Here is a 14,628-nt window from a genome sequence, read left to right on the forward strand (position 1 = left end):
TGCCGCTTGCCCCCTTGGCTTTTGTACGCGGGTCTTAAGAGAAGTCGGTCTTGGATGTTTTCGCCGTCAGTCTGTCGACGCAGCTCTTAAAACCACAGAAACAGCGTTCTCCAGAGTAAAGTCAGAAGAGATCGCTTACCTGACAGCAGTGCTGTGGGCGGTGGTCAGCCCTCCCGAATCGGTGTGCCCCACACGTGGCTGTGGGGCAGAGGCTGCCGGGGGCTGGCGAGCCCCAGAGCTGGCTGGCTGGCTGGCACGTTGGGTGCCCTGTGTCAAATCTGGTGGGTCCCCGTTCAAAAACGGCACACCGAAAATGACGCTGTGCGTCAACCAATTGTACGTCACCGAGGGAGAATACGTATGTTTCCCGCTTGCCTCTTCCCATTTTTGGTACGACACCTGAGAGGGGAGGAAGGGGGAGATGGCGCTAAGCTTCCATGACCGAGGCAGATTGCAGGAACCAGGTCAAGCCCTGCTGGGTGTCTCTTGTCCAACCTGTTTTAAGGAATGGAGGTGCTTCCTCCTTACCCAGGCCTGCGAGGTGGCAGCGTGATGCACGGGAGTGGCTATCAGCACAAGGCTGTCTCAGGAATGCTCTGTCTTCTTCAGTCGGCTGGAATTTGCGTCAGTTATCACAGAGAAACAAGAACCAAGTTCTCATCTCAGCCTTCACTAGCAAAAATGAATAATGAAAGGGCCTGTAACTGCAGATAGTGGTTGTTTTTGGTTTACTGCTGTTCTCAGTTCGAGCCACTATGTGAGATCAGAAACAACAGGACTAAGCATCATGCTCACCCTTATTGTCTCCTGACTTAAGTACAGTCCTTGTTTCTTACAGTCTTGAAGCTCCCACTTCTCAAGCTTCTATACTAAGGTATTTTTTTTTCAATAGTTACTGGAGCTAGAAAAGACACTCTTGTACGTAGCTATTAAGCTTTTTCTTTCATTTTAGCAAGTGCAGCTGTGCAAGTAATGTACATTGGCCTACCTTCAAAATTACATGCCTGTAGCATTGTTTGCAGAATAATTTTCACTGCTGCTTTGCCAGTGTGAAGGATGCGGTGTTACATTCCGTGTCATCTTTCAGCTCTTCGTTACTCTCCACTGAAAAGCCTGTATGTCCTGAAGATGCTTTTTGTGTGGTTCTTGGAGCAGTAGTAGCACTGTAAAAAACAGGCCTCTTTTTCACAGAGTTTGTCTGGAACATTTTTTTTTTTTTTGGCCAAAACCACTTGGTGTGGGAGGGGGTAGTGTATATGCCCTCTTTAAAATGCCACTGACAGCTTGGGCCTTTTCCGATTCAAACCTATTAAGGTTGAAATAATTTCAGCAATGGATGTTTTCCAGTGTTTCTGATTGTGGGAATGAAGAATGTGAATGCTTCTTTCTGTTTCTAGAAAAAATGTTGCAAGCCTTAAAAGATGAAGAGGGTGGATGCGGTTTTTAGAATTTATCCTTCATGCCTTTATTTCTGATGGTAACTCTGCCTCTTCATATTGATTTTCACGTGCTTCAAACTTTCTAAGTCCAATAGCAGTGCCCTGCCAGGGTGTTACTTCTGTGGATTAGAAGAGCGAGCTCTGAACACAGTTTATGTGACAGTCTGCTCCTTCTAAATTCCACCCGAAGTTTACCTAACGTCGTGTAGACACATACATTCGGAGCAGATGAATCTCTTCCTAAAAGTATTAGTTTCTTTCTGCTGTGAAGGTCAGAGGATGCCGAGTCAGAGGCAGACCTCTCTACCTTTGCCCAGGTGAATCACACCTAAGTGCGTGCTGTAAATTCTAACAAAACTTAATTACAGCTAGCATGGTTGATCTTGTAAATAATACTTCCTTTAATAAGTGGATGTTACCAGTAAATAATTTTTAAATAGTGCAGCGGACAAAACTCCTATGAAGGATGGTCTGTTGCAGCTGACGGGCAGCGTTCAATCTTCTGCTGGCTACGTCAGTTGTCAGGAGACTTAAATTTGCTATAAAGGCCTCCACTTCCATATCTTAATATTCTTAAGCATCTGCTAATTGAAAAAGTTTGAACGCTACTGCTTCATAGTCTGACCTGAACTTGGGCTGCACAGACGTAGTACATTTGTGGGGGAGAGTAGTCTCCGTCAAACCAGAGTAAGGACAGAGAAGAGCAGGATCCAGGACTTGCATTGAGGCCTATCTATCTTCACTGTTTTAATAGACTTGGGAACCCCTTAACTGCTCTGAGATCTCATGTATAGGGTTCCTTCAGCTGATCTACCTGTTGCAGCTGGGCCTGACTGGTTGAAAAGCAGCGGTCTCACGGTGAACATGTCATTGCTGAGTTAGGGTTGACCTTGCAGAAAAGCCTGTGCACCTAGCTCTTACTGTGTGGTTAAGGCTCTTGCTGTGGTTATGGTGCAAAGAGACATACAGGGTGAAATAGCCTTTTTCCTAAGCGATATGGCTGATGCTGCTGAAACATAATCATGTTGTATGTGGAAAAATTGTATTTTGCTAGTGTTTAATGTGCTTGAAATGCTGACAGTTCCTTGATAGCTGACAGTCCGTTCTGAACAAAGATGCACGCCAAACATGCTGCAGGTCTGCAGAGTGCCAAGCAGACAAGGTGTTTATGTTGTATTGAAAACTTTTCCCAGCTATAAATATTTTCTTCCCAGATATAATAAAGGAGCAAAATCGAGAGTTAAGAGGTACACAGAGGGCTATAACCAGAGATAGAGCAGCACTTGAAAAACAGGAAAAACAACTGGTAAGTAGAGCGGGGACTTTTTTTTTTACTCTTTAAAAACACACACAAACCTCCAGTATAACAGAAGACTTGCAAAGTGCTAAAGATTCAACTCTATGTATAATAATAGAACACTAAAAAGTTCCTTTCCCTTTTTTTGACTTTTCAGTTATTAAAATTGTGTCAGAAAAAAAATTACTATCTAAAAGCAATTCTCAGTCTTTAATACATGAAGAGCCTGAAACAATGCATTTAGATGAAATAATCATATGAATTTTTCCCTTCCATTCTTGGCATTCTCTGTCCTTCAGAAGGTTTTTTCTAACAGGCTGGTAAATCAGTGGTCTCATGGTGGAAAAACGAAAAGCAGTGTCAGTGTTATCCTACATTACCATGACTGTCCAGTGGGAGAGAGAGTACTTGAAAAACCGTAGGGTATCGTGAATTCCATAGGGTCATTATTTTCCTCCATATAGAACTTCCCTAAAGGTAGCTAATAATAATAAAACTATCTGCCTAAATTAAGATCTATTTAAAACTTGGTGTGTGTGAGCTATCAAGTATTCAGCGAATGGATGCTGCACCTGTGTGGCAGTATAATTGGGTAAATGGATGTGACAGATGGCAGGGTTTGATGCATGAAGACATGCTCAGACTGTGGGAAAAGCTGTGCAAATGCAGCCACTGTTCCAGTAGCTATTGAGGTGGTGTTTCATGGCAGCAGGTTGCATGAATACCAAGAGCTGGGAGTCATAAACTAAAAGAGGTCAGAGAAATTATTTCTGGAAGCTGGAATACCCAAGATATAATAAATTACTTGCAGATGAGGCATTTTTCAGTGTGAAATATTCTGACTCTGGGAATAACCTTAATTTTTGTGAATTCTCAGGTTGGAAGTTTTGATTACTTACTACAGTAAATTGTTGCAGAAATGTTGGATTTCTGAGGAGAAGAAGAAATATGTAAAGTGAAATATGTCTTTGAAAAGTTAAAATTTGCTGTGAGGATGAGAGAATGGACAATAAATATTAATTTTCAGAGTCGGATCAGGTGAAAAAGGATCAAAGGCTTGTCAGTCAATCTCAGAACATTGTTATGTGCTTTCTTCAGAAAGACTTTTGTTTTTTCTGAACTATGAGGTACTACCCTGAGAATACCTATTTGTTAATTCTATGTGTAAAAATACCTTAAAGTATGCAGACAGTTCTGTTTCAGTTCAGTAACCTCATATGACTGTATGAATTTTATTTTTTTTCCCCAGAGGAACATAACTGACTTTAATAAGCTTGCCCCAACCTCTCAAAAGCAAATAATGTATTGCAGCTCTTTACCCAAATTCTTCTTAATTAAGAATAAAATCATCTATCTATAGGGTTTGATTTCTGCAGCTGGATTATCGGCAGTGATTTAGCAATGCTTGGTGTAGGTTTGTATTTCACTTTGAAAATCAGGTTATAAATGGTACTTGGGCATTTCATCTCAGTGAAAAAAACCCCTATTTTCCGATGTTTTCTGTTAAAACTAGGGTGCCAAGTAGCATTTGCTAGTGTGCAAACTAATCCCTCCTACCCTTCACAGTACTTGAGGTATGAAAAAATGCCATAATACTCTGGGCATACTATAGAAATTGGTTTTTGTGGTCTTTGTGAGCTACTTGCACAGAGGACAGCTTTACGTATATTTCAGGCCTCTAATGTTTGAACAGTCTCATGCTCCTTATTTGCCAATCTGTAACTTCTTGGATTAAAGACAGTACGTACGACACAGCCTTTCAGAGATTATGGATTTACAGAGAAGATCTTGTACCAGTGCCACATCTGTAGTAAACTTAACCATGATCTTCCCTAGTAGTAAAGCTAACGCAGTGGGCCAGTTTACACTTGCCTTTAAACTTTACTGTTTTGCATATCCTGGTGACCAGTATTTACCTTTTCAGACCAACATATCTTCTTGTAAATGCAGTTTTCTGGATTACAGAGTATACCTGTAGCAGATATATTCTCCTGAAGAATCACAGGAGAAAGCTGATCTTTAAAGGCTGCTTTTACTTAACAGTAAAAATCAAAATGTACAATTGGACGTATACAAAGAATGGAGATATTATGGCAAGCCCTCCTTAAAAAGGTTGAAAAGGGAAAATTAGTTGAAAAGTTTACATTACCAAGTCATAAATCAGAAGGCATACTTTGAAAAATCCCAGCTGACAAGCTTATTTGTGCCAAACTTTTTCCTGGTACCTCCAGGCTAAATCGTATTTCTCCTTGAATTGATAGAGTGGGATTTGGGGGTTTTTTTGGAAGCCAGAAGTGCCTTTCTTACGGTTTAAGCGCATGTTGCTATAGACAAATTATACTACTTTTATTATGTGCTAAGTTAAGTCAGGCTAAATTATGTGGGCAAACAGCCTATAATTATTGCTCATCTAACTTTATCTACTTCTTCCCCAAAAAGGTTATGAGATTCTCTCAAGGCTGAAAAAGTGTTTGAAAAGAACCTATGAATTCCCTGTTTCTTCCATGGGCAGTGTGTCTTGATTGCCCAAGAATGCAAGAAATCAAAGATGGTTAAAGTCACGGCACTAATGGCTGGCTGGCCATAATAATTTCTTCACTTTGGGGTTGGGTTTTTTTTTTTTTGAAGTGTTACTCCTTATCCAGATATGGAATTGAATGTGCACATATAAGTGAACGCAATGTTATGCAGAAGTTAAAGCCTTTTGGGGAACTGCGTGCTACCATACTGTAATTCAGTTTGGTTGAGTTTTCTTCTTCTGGTCAAATCATAACAGCACTGCATTTGTTGTACCAAGTAGCCTTAGTAGAAAAGCAAGGAAGGCTATTTATATAACTTTAAATGTCTTAAAAAAAAGTCAAGAGGGTAGTTAACTTCTGGAATTTAATTGTTAGTATTAAGGCTTAATTATAGTCCGTGTCTGAATGAAAATTCTGTAGAATTAATCTTGCACCTTTTTTAACAGGAACTGGAAATAAAGAAAATGGCTAAGACTGGCAACAAAGAAGCCTGTAAAGTGCTAGCAAAACAACTTGTACAGCTGCGGAAGCAGAAAAATCGAACGTACGCCGTTAGCTCTAAAGTCACTTCTATGTCGACTCAAACAAAAGTCATGAACTCTCAGATGAAGATGGCAGGAGCTATGTCAACTACAGCAAAAGTAAGGCATTACAGGGCATTCTTTTAAACTGCAGCATATGGTTCCAAAAGTTAAGCTGTGTTATTTTGTATAAGATAATTGCAGGGATAAAACTTGCTTAATACCCCAAATGGTGTTGAGGATACAGTAGGGAAAAGTGATTTGATTAATATTATGAAATTTTTGTCTAGTCAGTCCAGCCAGTCAGCACCAAACTAAGCATATTTTTCTTGGGCTAGACATCCGTCAAATATCTGCATGATAAAAATAAACTCTAATGACAGTGGAAGAACTCTTTTAGGGCACCAAAAAGACCCAAACCTTGCTGCTGCAGTGCCTTGCTGGTACATCTTGTCACAGCAGTTTTTATTGGGAAAAAGTAGGGCATGTTTCATCTAGAAATCAAGGCAGTGTGTCACAGTAGCTTTATGGCTTGTGCAAAAAGTAGGTTATTGCTTTGGCTTTTAAGTTCCTAAGGAAATCTAATCTGAGTTCCCTGTCATTTCTCACTCTCTGTGCTCTAAGGAAACGATATTGCATTAAGTTTTCTCACAAATCTCATCTCATATGAGTCTGAAAAATCTCAGTTACCCGAGTTAGTTGTGAACTTTCCCCTATTTCCCTGAATTGATAAATAGGGAGTTTGCTTTTAGCAAGGAGGATTGTTCAGCTTGAGGTGTAGGAAACAGAATTAGTGCTCATTATCGTAGACAAGTTGTGCTTTTATCACAGTCCAAGTTAAATCCAGTTAAACACAATAGAGCAGGGCAACTTAGTGCGTTAGTAATTGCTGCCAAGTGCTTAGTAATTGCTGCCAAGGCTTGCTTGTCAGGTATCTTTTAGAAGCAGTGTGTTGGCAGGTGTCAGCCCTTCAGTGGCTGTTGTGGCTCTGTAGCAAACTTTCCATCCTCCATGACTGACTCACCAAAGGGGGGTCTTGTCTGACTGTACAACCGATCAGGTTAAACTCCTTTTTCAGTACTCCTACAACAGTGTTGCATGTGAACAAGTCGGTCTCGCTTTTTATTTATCATGGTTGACTTGTTTTTATCTGTGATATGTCTTGGATTAAATTTCTCAAAACCAAAGTGTCACTAGACTAATTATGAAGGGTAAGTCAGTAGAAAAAACGAAAATATTAAAAAAAAATAAATTAACCAGCATCCAGAAAAGTGGTGCTTTTTGAAACACAGCAGGTACTTCTATGGACTAATTTGTGTAACTTCATTAGAGAGGAAGGTGTTAAATTCTTTTGGTCACTTTTAAAGTGAATATTTTGCCTTATCAACATAGGAAGCTTATAAAAGAAAAGTATTCAGTAGTTCATTTTGAAGCTTATAAACTATTCTTAATCTCATACAACCATCAGCAAAAAATACATGAAGTCAGTTACCTTAACAAGCAAGACAAATACATGAATGTGAAGCTTTCAGAATATTTACTATATACTTTTTAGCATGTATGGCACTAATTTTGGACACAGTAAAGTCCAGTTAATAGTTACCTATTTCTTTTAATCATGCATCTGACGCTTATTTTCTGAAGATACATAAACTCTTGTATCAGTTTAGTGCAAATATTTTTGATGTCCATCTATAACTCTTGTAAAAGAATTCTAAAGAACCAACACCCTCTAAGTCCAGAAGAACTTTTTAAATTCAAATAATGTAACTATGAACTCAGTCTTTGAAATTCGAGTAACCTTAGAAGCATAATACATTATCACTTTAAACAAATTCAGACATGAAGGCAGAAGGGCTTCTATGAAGCCAGTAGCTTGGTAGCATCCCTTTTAATTAAACAACTCTTTTATCTTCTCAAAGATGGTTAGACTTTACATTTGAATTGCTCATGTCTATATTTAGGTTTTAACATCCCATGAGAGATACAGTAGCTTGCTTTTTAGGAAAGAAGTAAATATTGAATAGGAATGCCTGCAAAGGCAGTGCTGCATACTTGCAGTAAAACAGGTGAAGTTTATTACACTGTCACAAAAAGATCTCTGCCCATTGCAAAGGTTCACCCTAAGCTAATACGTACTTCCTGAGCACTTTGATATTTGCTTTTCAGAGAACAGTAATTTTTCCATGAAATTATAACGTAAAGAACCAATTGCAATTTAATGCCTGTCCTCTAGTGGTGGTTCAAATAAATGTTCCTTACTGAATAAAAAGCTGCAGCTATTTACCTCTTTAAAGTGTGTAGCCTGCAAGTTAGGAAATACTGTCTTGTTCTTTTCATTTAGATCAGGCAGATTTTTCCTAATACAAGGCCAGGAGAAGGGTCATGATGCCAGGACATACCCATTTAAAAGCATATCTACTGGGGTAGTAGATAGCAGTGTTTCTTATTAGGGGCAGACTGTACTATTGATCTGTTGTGTATCTATCTGTAGTTCTCATGGGATGTAAAGGGGCAACTAAAGTGAAATTTGGACTGAAGGGGTTTTCATTAGAAAAGTTTTATTCCTTCTTAATGTATATATCAGCCTTTACTAATGTCTCATTGTATGATAAAGGTGTTTGGGTTTTTTTAAATATTAATAGACAATGCAAGCGGTTAATAAGAAAATGGACCCACAAAAGACACTACAAACTATGCAGAATTTCCAGAAGGAAAACATGAAGATGGAAATGACCGAAGAAATGAGTAAGTTCCACGCTGCAAGGAACAGCTAGCTGTAGCCCACAGTGCTGCAGAAGGGGTAGCACCAGTCTAGAAATACTGATGCTTGAGGTTTTATTTCTGTGGTTCTTGAGACTGACAGCAAAAATGAAGAGTAAACAAAACAATGCATGTCTGAGCAGGGAGACTGCCTTAGGCTTTTTAGTAGCTCTAGATACATAAATCCATTTCTTCTCATCTTTATGCAAAAAACCCATTATACTTCTAGAAAGAACATACTGGAAGGGAAGGGGATATGAGACCAGTTCAAATCATTGTTGGTATAACTGGTAGGGGGACTTGAAGAATTGCCCTTTCTGTAGCTGATAGTTCTGCATATGCTTTTTTCTTCTGGGACTGGAGACTCAAAAATTTGAGTTTAATTTAGAGTTTATTGATTGTCTCAGCTTTACATACATGGTGGTATGGGATGTTTTTCTCTTTGCTTTAAGCCACAAACTTCTTGAGTGGTGGTGGGGTGGCAAGTTTCTTTTTCCTGATTGCATCTGTCCACCAAACTTTCTGCTGTTGCTAGCGCAGTCTCCTTCCCATCCGAATCCCTGTCCACTGTATTGGCCATAGTAAGTAGAATGAACTCAAAACAATATTGCTGAGCAAGATGCAAACACCTCAACTGCACAGAACTGTATTGCTGCAATTCAGAAACTAGCTGAGTAATTAACAATTTCGCAATTTATTTGGAGGAGGAAGAAGAGAGGGGGTTTTATGGAACTGGTTCTAAGAAATCTTAAAATCTAGTAGGGGGGGAAATAGAGCAACTGAACTATTTTGGTGAAATCAAACGTTTTTATGAAAGCAGGCATGCCTTACCCTGTTGTTGCTCTAGCTCTGCTCGCAGGCTTTGCAAGGCAGAGGTAAGAAAGACTCTCCGATATACAGCTGCTTTCTGTTGGCATCTTATATATTGGTATTACTATTACATCCTGGGAGGGCAGAAAGATGGCACTAAGTTATTTCAGAAATCTTTTTGCTTAATATGGTGTGGATTTTTTTTTTTCTTTCTTCTAAGTTAATGATACTCTGGATGATATTTTCGATGCTTCTGATGAAGAGGAAGAAAGCCAGGATATTGTTAACCAAGTGCTTGATGAGATAGGAATTGAAATCTCTGGAAAGGTATGGCTATTTTTACTCAGTTCATGTGCTTCTTCCCCCTCATGCCTTTTTTTAAACAGTTTATCAGCCTTTATTTTATAGTCCTATTCTAGAAGTCAGCTTGTCATACCATGTATTATTTTGACTGACAAAAACTTCTGTCTTCTTCTAGATGGCCAAAGCCCCGTCAGCTGCCAGAGGCTTACCATCTGCATCAACATCAAAAGCTGCTACCATATCAGATGAAGAAATTGAACGACAGCTCAAAGCTTTGGGAGTTGATTAGCTTGATGGCAATATACAGTCTGCCTTCTAATTATTCAGCTGCAGACACATGTAAAAAGTGCAAATACTCTTTCAATGCAACTGATGTCTAGGAAAACTCTGAAACTTCAGAAATGACAACTTGAAGTTGGTACTGGGGGAAGGAGAAGGGGAGAATATTTTGAATTGATTGACAGGGAGAAGTACACTTGGTCTGTCCATTGCATGGAGTCTTTTTGAGCACTGGACCAACCAGGGACATAGTTCTAATGATAAATTCTTTTATACCTGATCTGAATCTGTCCTCTGAATTCAAAGTTTTCTTCTGTCTCAGTTCCTTATCTATCTTTAGAATTGGCTATTCTGTGGCTGGTGGTGATGCGTCCTAGGACAGCACCTATATATCATTTTTATAAAACTATTGCTATAGAAAAATTCTTAGTCTCTCATCTCAGCACAAATGAAACGTCACCTTTGCTCTTAGTTGGAAACTATTTTCTTTTGATGAGAAATAGGCTTGCAAGTCTAGCAAATTTAGGCAGAAAGAAAAAGCATTTAATGTATTTCTTTCAAGTTCCTGTAGTAACTTTTGAGTTGATTAAATAATAGCTGCTTATTCTTTTTACTGAAAGGGAAAGATACAATACTTGTGCAGTTAATTTTAACGGAAGAGGATTTAAATTTGTTAGTGAACTTTGTTGCATGAAAGGCACTGATGGAACTCTATTGTACTGTAACATAGCTCGTTTCAACAGAATTGCTGTGCCTTTATGTATATAAATCTTGTACCTTTGTGATTTTTTTCAGAATGAGTCTTTGAAAGGTGAGTAAACTGAACTTGATAGGTTTCACAGAACACAATGGCGAGAGCTCTGTGTGCACTTGGTGGGACTCAGTGCTGAAGTTCAGAAATGCACTTGTTCAGAAATGCAACTTGCGCCCTTGCAAAAAGGCCATTTGCCTGAAACAATATTTGTATATATTTTACAGTATTTCTTAATGGAAGATAACTGTGCATAATTGTATTGTTTACTAAGATTCAATTGATCACATTGATAAGCTAAATCTAAATTTTAGTTTTGAGAACAATTTTGAATGATACATGATGATTACTTGTCTAAACACTATAATAAAAGTGTTCTGGTTCCGTGAAGGTTTTTCTATGGTCTCTGAACTGCATCAGCATGATTCTAGCTTGAAGTGGAATGCACTGGGCTAACAAAGTAAGAACTGTTGACAGTTCAAAGAGATGACAAAGTCTGAGAATGCAGTTCCCAGTTATGACTTCCCAGATGGCGTGAAGTTCCTCAGCCCTTACTCTGCTGGAGATTATTTGCCCCTCAGTTGTGCTGATTTAGTGGGGCCATTCATTGAACGGAAACAACAAAATCATCTTGCCTTGAAAAAGAGAAAAGCAAAATACCTCCCAAGAGTGAGACCAGGATAACTGTGAGGGGACAAACTTCATAAAGAGACTTCACTGCTACAGAAAGCGTAGCAGGAGACTGGAACCTCTCTGAATCTACTGTTGTCACACCATCTGCTTTTTAGGGTTGAAGTCAGCGGAGAAAGAAAAAACAGGTGAGCCTTCATCTGGTTTTTGGCATAGAAGTGGAGGTGTTCTTTCTTTTTGAAGGAAGTAATGGACAAACTATGAATCTGTGAGGTAGTGGGTAGGAATGTGTAAGTTTATATATTGCATATATCTGATATGAGGTGAATAGTCTTTTTTTTTTTTACAGGTTATTTTGTAAAAATCTAATAAAAGGCTTTTTATTCCACAATGATTTTGTCATCTGTAGGATTACTCTTACACGTCTGTCTCTTAGCGGGCTTTCTTTGGACTCCTGTTAGCTCTGATAACTTTTCCTTTGACCTGAGCTATAAAGCAGCAGAGTACTTGTTGTAGTTGCTTATGGGCCTTTGACTTAAACTCAACATTTGGTAAAGAATTGATTAAGTTTGCATTCCCTTCTGTCTGTAACTGGGTGTCCAAGTACTGCTCTTAGGCATTGAAAGAAACTGTAATATGAAATTAGTTAGGTATGAAATGTATTGATTGATTGTATTAAGGCTCGTGTCCTTTCTGAATGAAGTGCACCTTATCCTTTTAAGGACTGTCAAAATTGGGCATAAATCTATTATGCATTCTTTGCTCTGTCTATGGGGTCTTCGACAAACAGTAATGGAGGCATTGCTTTTTGGTGTCAGTAAGACTGCTGAACTAGGGCTACTGCCAATATCTATCCAGTCTTTCTGTTAACACTTATCTTTTAAATCCTGCAGCTCTAATCTGTATAAAATCTTTCAGTAGGAGAGTGATAAGTGTTGTAGGTTTGCAGGCTTGCTTGTATTTATTTCAACTATTAGTTGTCGCTGTCTTATAACAAAATTGCATCACCTGCTTGGAAACTAATTTCTTTTAAATCACTCTTAGCAGACTAAAAAAAAAACCCCTACTCAGTCCTTAAACTCCTTTCTGACACCTTAATAGCAACTGAATCGGAAAGTCCTCTGTCCAAGAACAACGACGCAACTGTGCATGCACCGAAGGATGGTTCTGTTGGGGCAGACTGAGGTCCATCTCACCCAAAATCCTACTCCATAAGCAATTAGCAGGAAAATATGAGATCAAGATAAACGTAGATGATGCTTCCTCCCCTAACACTCTTCCAGCTCCCATTTTCAATTTAGAGCATTTCCAGAGCCATATGTAAGTTCTTCTATATGCAACAGCTTTGAGTGGCTTTCTCACCTGTGAATGTGTCCATGTAAATAAACTTCTGGCACTGACATTTTTTAGTAGACTCGTCCCACAGATCTAATCCCCGCTGCATTAAGAACCACCACTTTTGTTTTTTTCTTAAGTTTCTTTCCAGCTTCACAACTTTACTCCCAGTTCTTAATTAGGCGAGATGGTGAACAGCCTGCCTCCATCCAGCCTTTCACTACAGCTCATAATTCAGTAGATCTCTGTAGCACATACATTAAATCTAGAAGAGAGATGGTAGCTTGAAGGGTTACTCATCTTACCTTTGATCATCAGCTTTGCCTGCATCGGGTCTGTTGCATCCTTCAGATGAGGGGTGCAGAGTGCTGTACAGTACTTCGGAGACAGAGGAACCACAGACTTACACCTTATCATAATGTCTTGGTTTGTCCTCTATTGTACTTTTAACACCCTCCCTAAAGTTATCATGGGAAAAATAAGAGCAAGAAAAAACCCCACAAACATCTCAAAAGGAAAATAGTGCAGCCCACACTAGCCAAATGGCCAACTAAACTCTCATTTGCAGGTTTATAAAGCTACCCCTCAGGAGTCTTCTCTAGGGGGTTTTCCCCAATCAAGAGTGATTGATGGCAATTACCCAGTAAGTAAGTTGTTCCTACAGGAAAAAAACATGAATTGCCACTTTCTCCAAGTCTAATGGCTGCAGCTGCAGCGCATTAAATTGATTTCATCCAGCTTTTTTTCTTTAAACAATTCTGCTCTAATTTGTCAGTGATGTCTGCGGCAACAGCTAGATGTGTTTAAGAAATGGCTGCTTCCTCCACTTACCCTTTTGTCATTCTTTTGCAAGAACATGGCATTATATGTCGCTTTTCATTTTATTTTGCTATGCTTCTGCAATTAGCCTTCACTTGTAAGACCAGAAATCGCAAAGTTATGGTAAGTCTGCTCTCAAATTAAATATTACAGCATGCTAAAATGAATAAGCACGTCAGCATGATACATAGCTGAAAAAGTAAAGCATTACCAAAACAGAACCACAAACCATTACCTGGGATACCAAATGTATAAGAATACTTTATTGGGTGGGGGTGGGTGGGAAGTACAGGCTTACAGCATTTCTAGGAACTCTTTATAATTAAGAAAATAACTTAGAATATAAATAAATTTGATATATATATTGATAGTTTCAACATACATAACATTAGGTCACAGAACAGGAAATGCATGCCACCACCTTCACTGAGGGCTAATCTTCCCAGCTGTATTTATCTTTCATCCTTTTGGACAGCTCATGATTTGTCAATACACATGTGGTGGATAAGGGCTAAGGCTTGGTCTTTCTCTGCTGTAGTGGGGGAGCTATGCTAGCGATGAGAACAACCCAAAGAGAGTACATAGCACAGTTTCTCCCCTTCAAATTATTAAACTGAAGGTTTCTTCTAAATTAAGGGGTTATAGCAAAGGCATTCATCCATAAAAATGTATTTTTTTTAAATCTAGGAGCCTCATTTCCATAGCTGAATATGCCTATGGTCACTGTAATAGGTATCAGATATAATTTAATGTAATGTACACTAGAGACAGAGCACTTAACTTGTACACACTGCTTCTAAGTGGTCTTGAACATTAAACTCCCTTTGCTTTCTGTGGGCCTATTATCTAGACATTTTCTAAATCATCAGGTCCTGTTTTATGGAAAAATAAAGTGCATCTGGCTGTTACTACTTGCGTGTACTCAATTAATTTCAGTCCTGAGAATACAGTCAAAAATACCCATACGGTAATGGGCTAGTCTAATAACAATGAGCAAGGCTGATGAGGTGGCTGGATAATCTATCCCTGGTGAGTACTACAGTCATTAATTGAGTTGCTCAGTGCATGGCTTCCTGATAGGTGGAGCTCTGGCACCCGTTTTTTTTTTTTCCCAACTATCTCTCCAGGCTAGAGGATGACAAATAAGGGATTACTTTGAATT

The 14,628-nt window shown here is 38.9% G+C and overlaps 1 protein-coding gene across 1 annotated transcript; it reads left to right on the forward strand.

Moving 5' to 3' along the window:
• The first annotated feature begins 313 nt into the window (after window positions 1-313).
• On the forward strand, window positions 314-11,072 carry CHMP2B (charged multivesicular body protein 2B). Its single transcript, XM_009635210.2, has 7 exons — window positions 314-336; window positions 1,880-1,959; window positions 2,654-2,745; window positions 5,702-5,896; window positions 8,422-8,524; window positions 9,570-9,676; window positions 9,828-11,072. The coding sequence occupies exons 1-7, from the start codon at window positions 314-316 to the stop codon at window positions 9,939-9,941; spliced, it is 714 nt and encodes a 237-aa protein (XP_009633505.1). The 3' UTR covers window positions 9,942-11,072.
• Window positions 11,073-14,628: the final 3,556 nt, after the last annotated feature.

This window comes from Egretta garzetta, unplaced genomic scaffold, assembly GCF_000687185.1.
Source record: "Egretta garzetta isolate BGI_Z169 unplaced genomic scaffold, ASM68718v1 scaffold383, whole genome shotgun sequence".
Lineage (NCBI taxonomy): Eukaryota > Metazoa > Chordata > Aves > Pelecaniformes > Ardeidae > Egretta > Egretta garzetta.

Excerpts from the sequence above, each read along its gene's own strand:
- CHMP2B (XM_009635210.2), top strand. The coding sequence starts at position 314 with ATGACGCTGTGCGTCAACCAATT. Across the intron at positions 2,746-5,701 it reads AAAAACAGGAAAAACAACTG|GAACTGGAAATAAAGAAAAT; the intron begins GTAAGTAGAGCG and ends CTTTTTTAACAG. Across the intron at positions 8,525-9,569 it reads GGAAATGACCGAAGAAATGA|TTAATGATACTCTGGATGAT; the intron begins GTAAGTTCCACG and ends CTTTCTTCTAAG.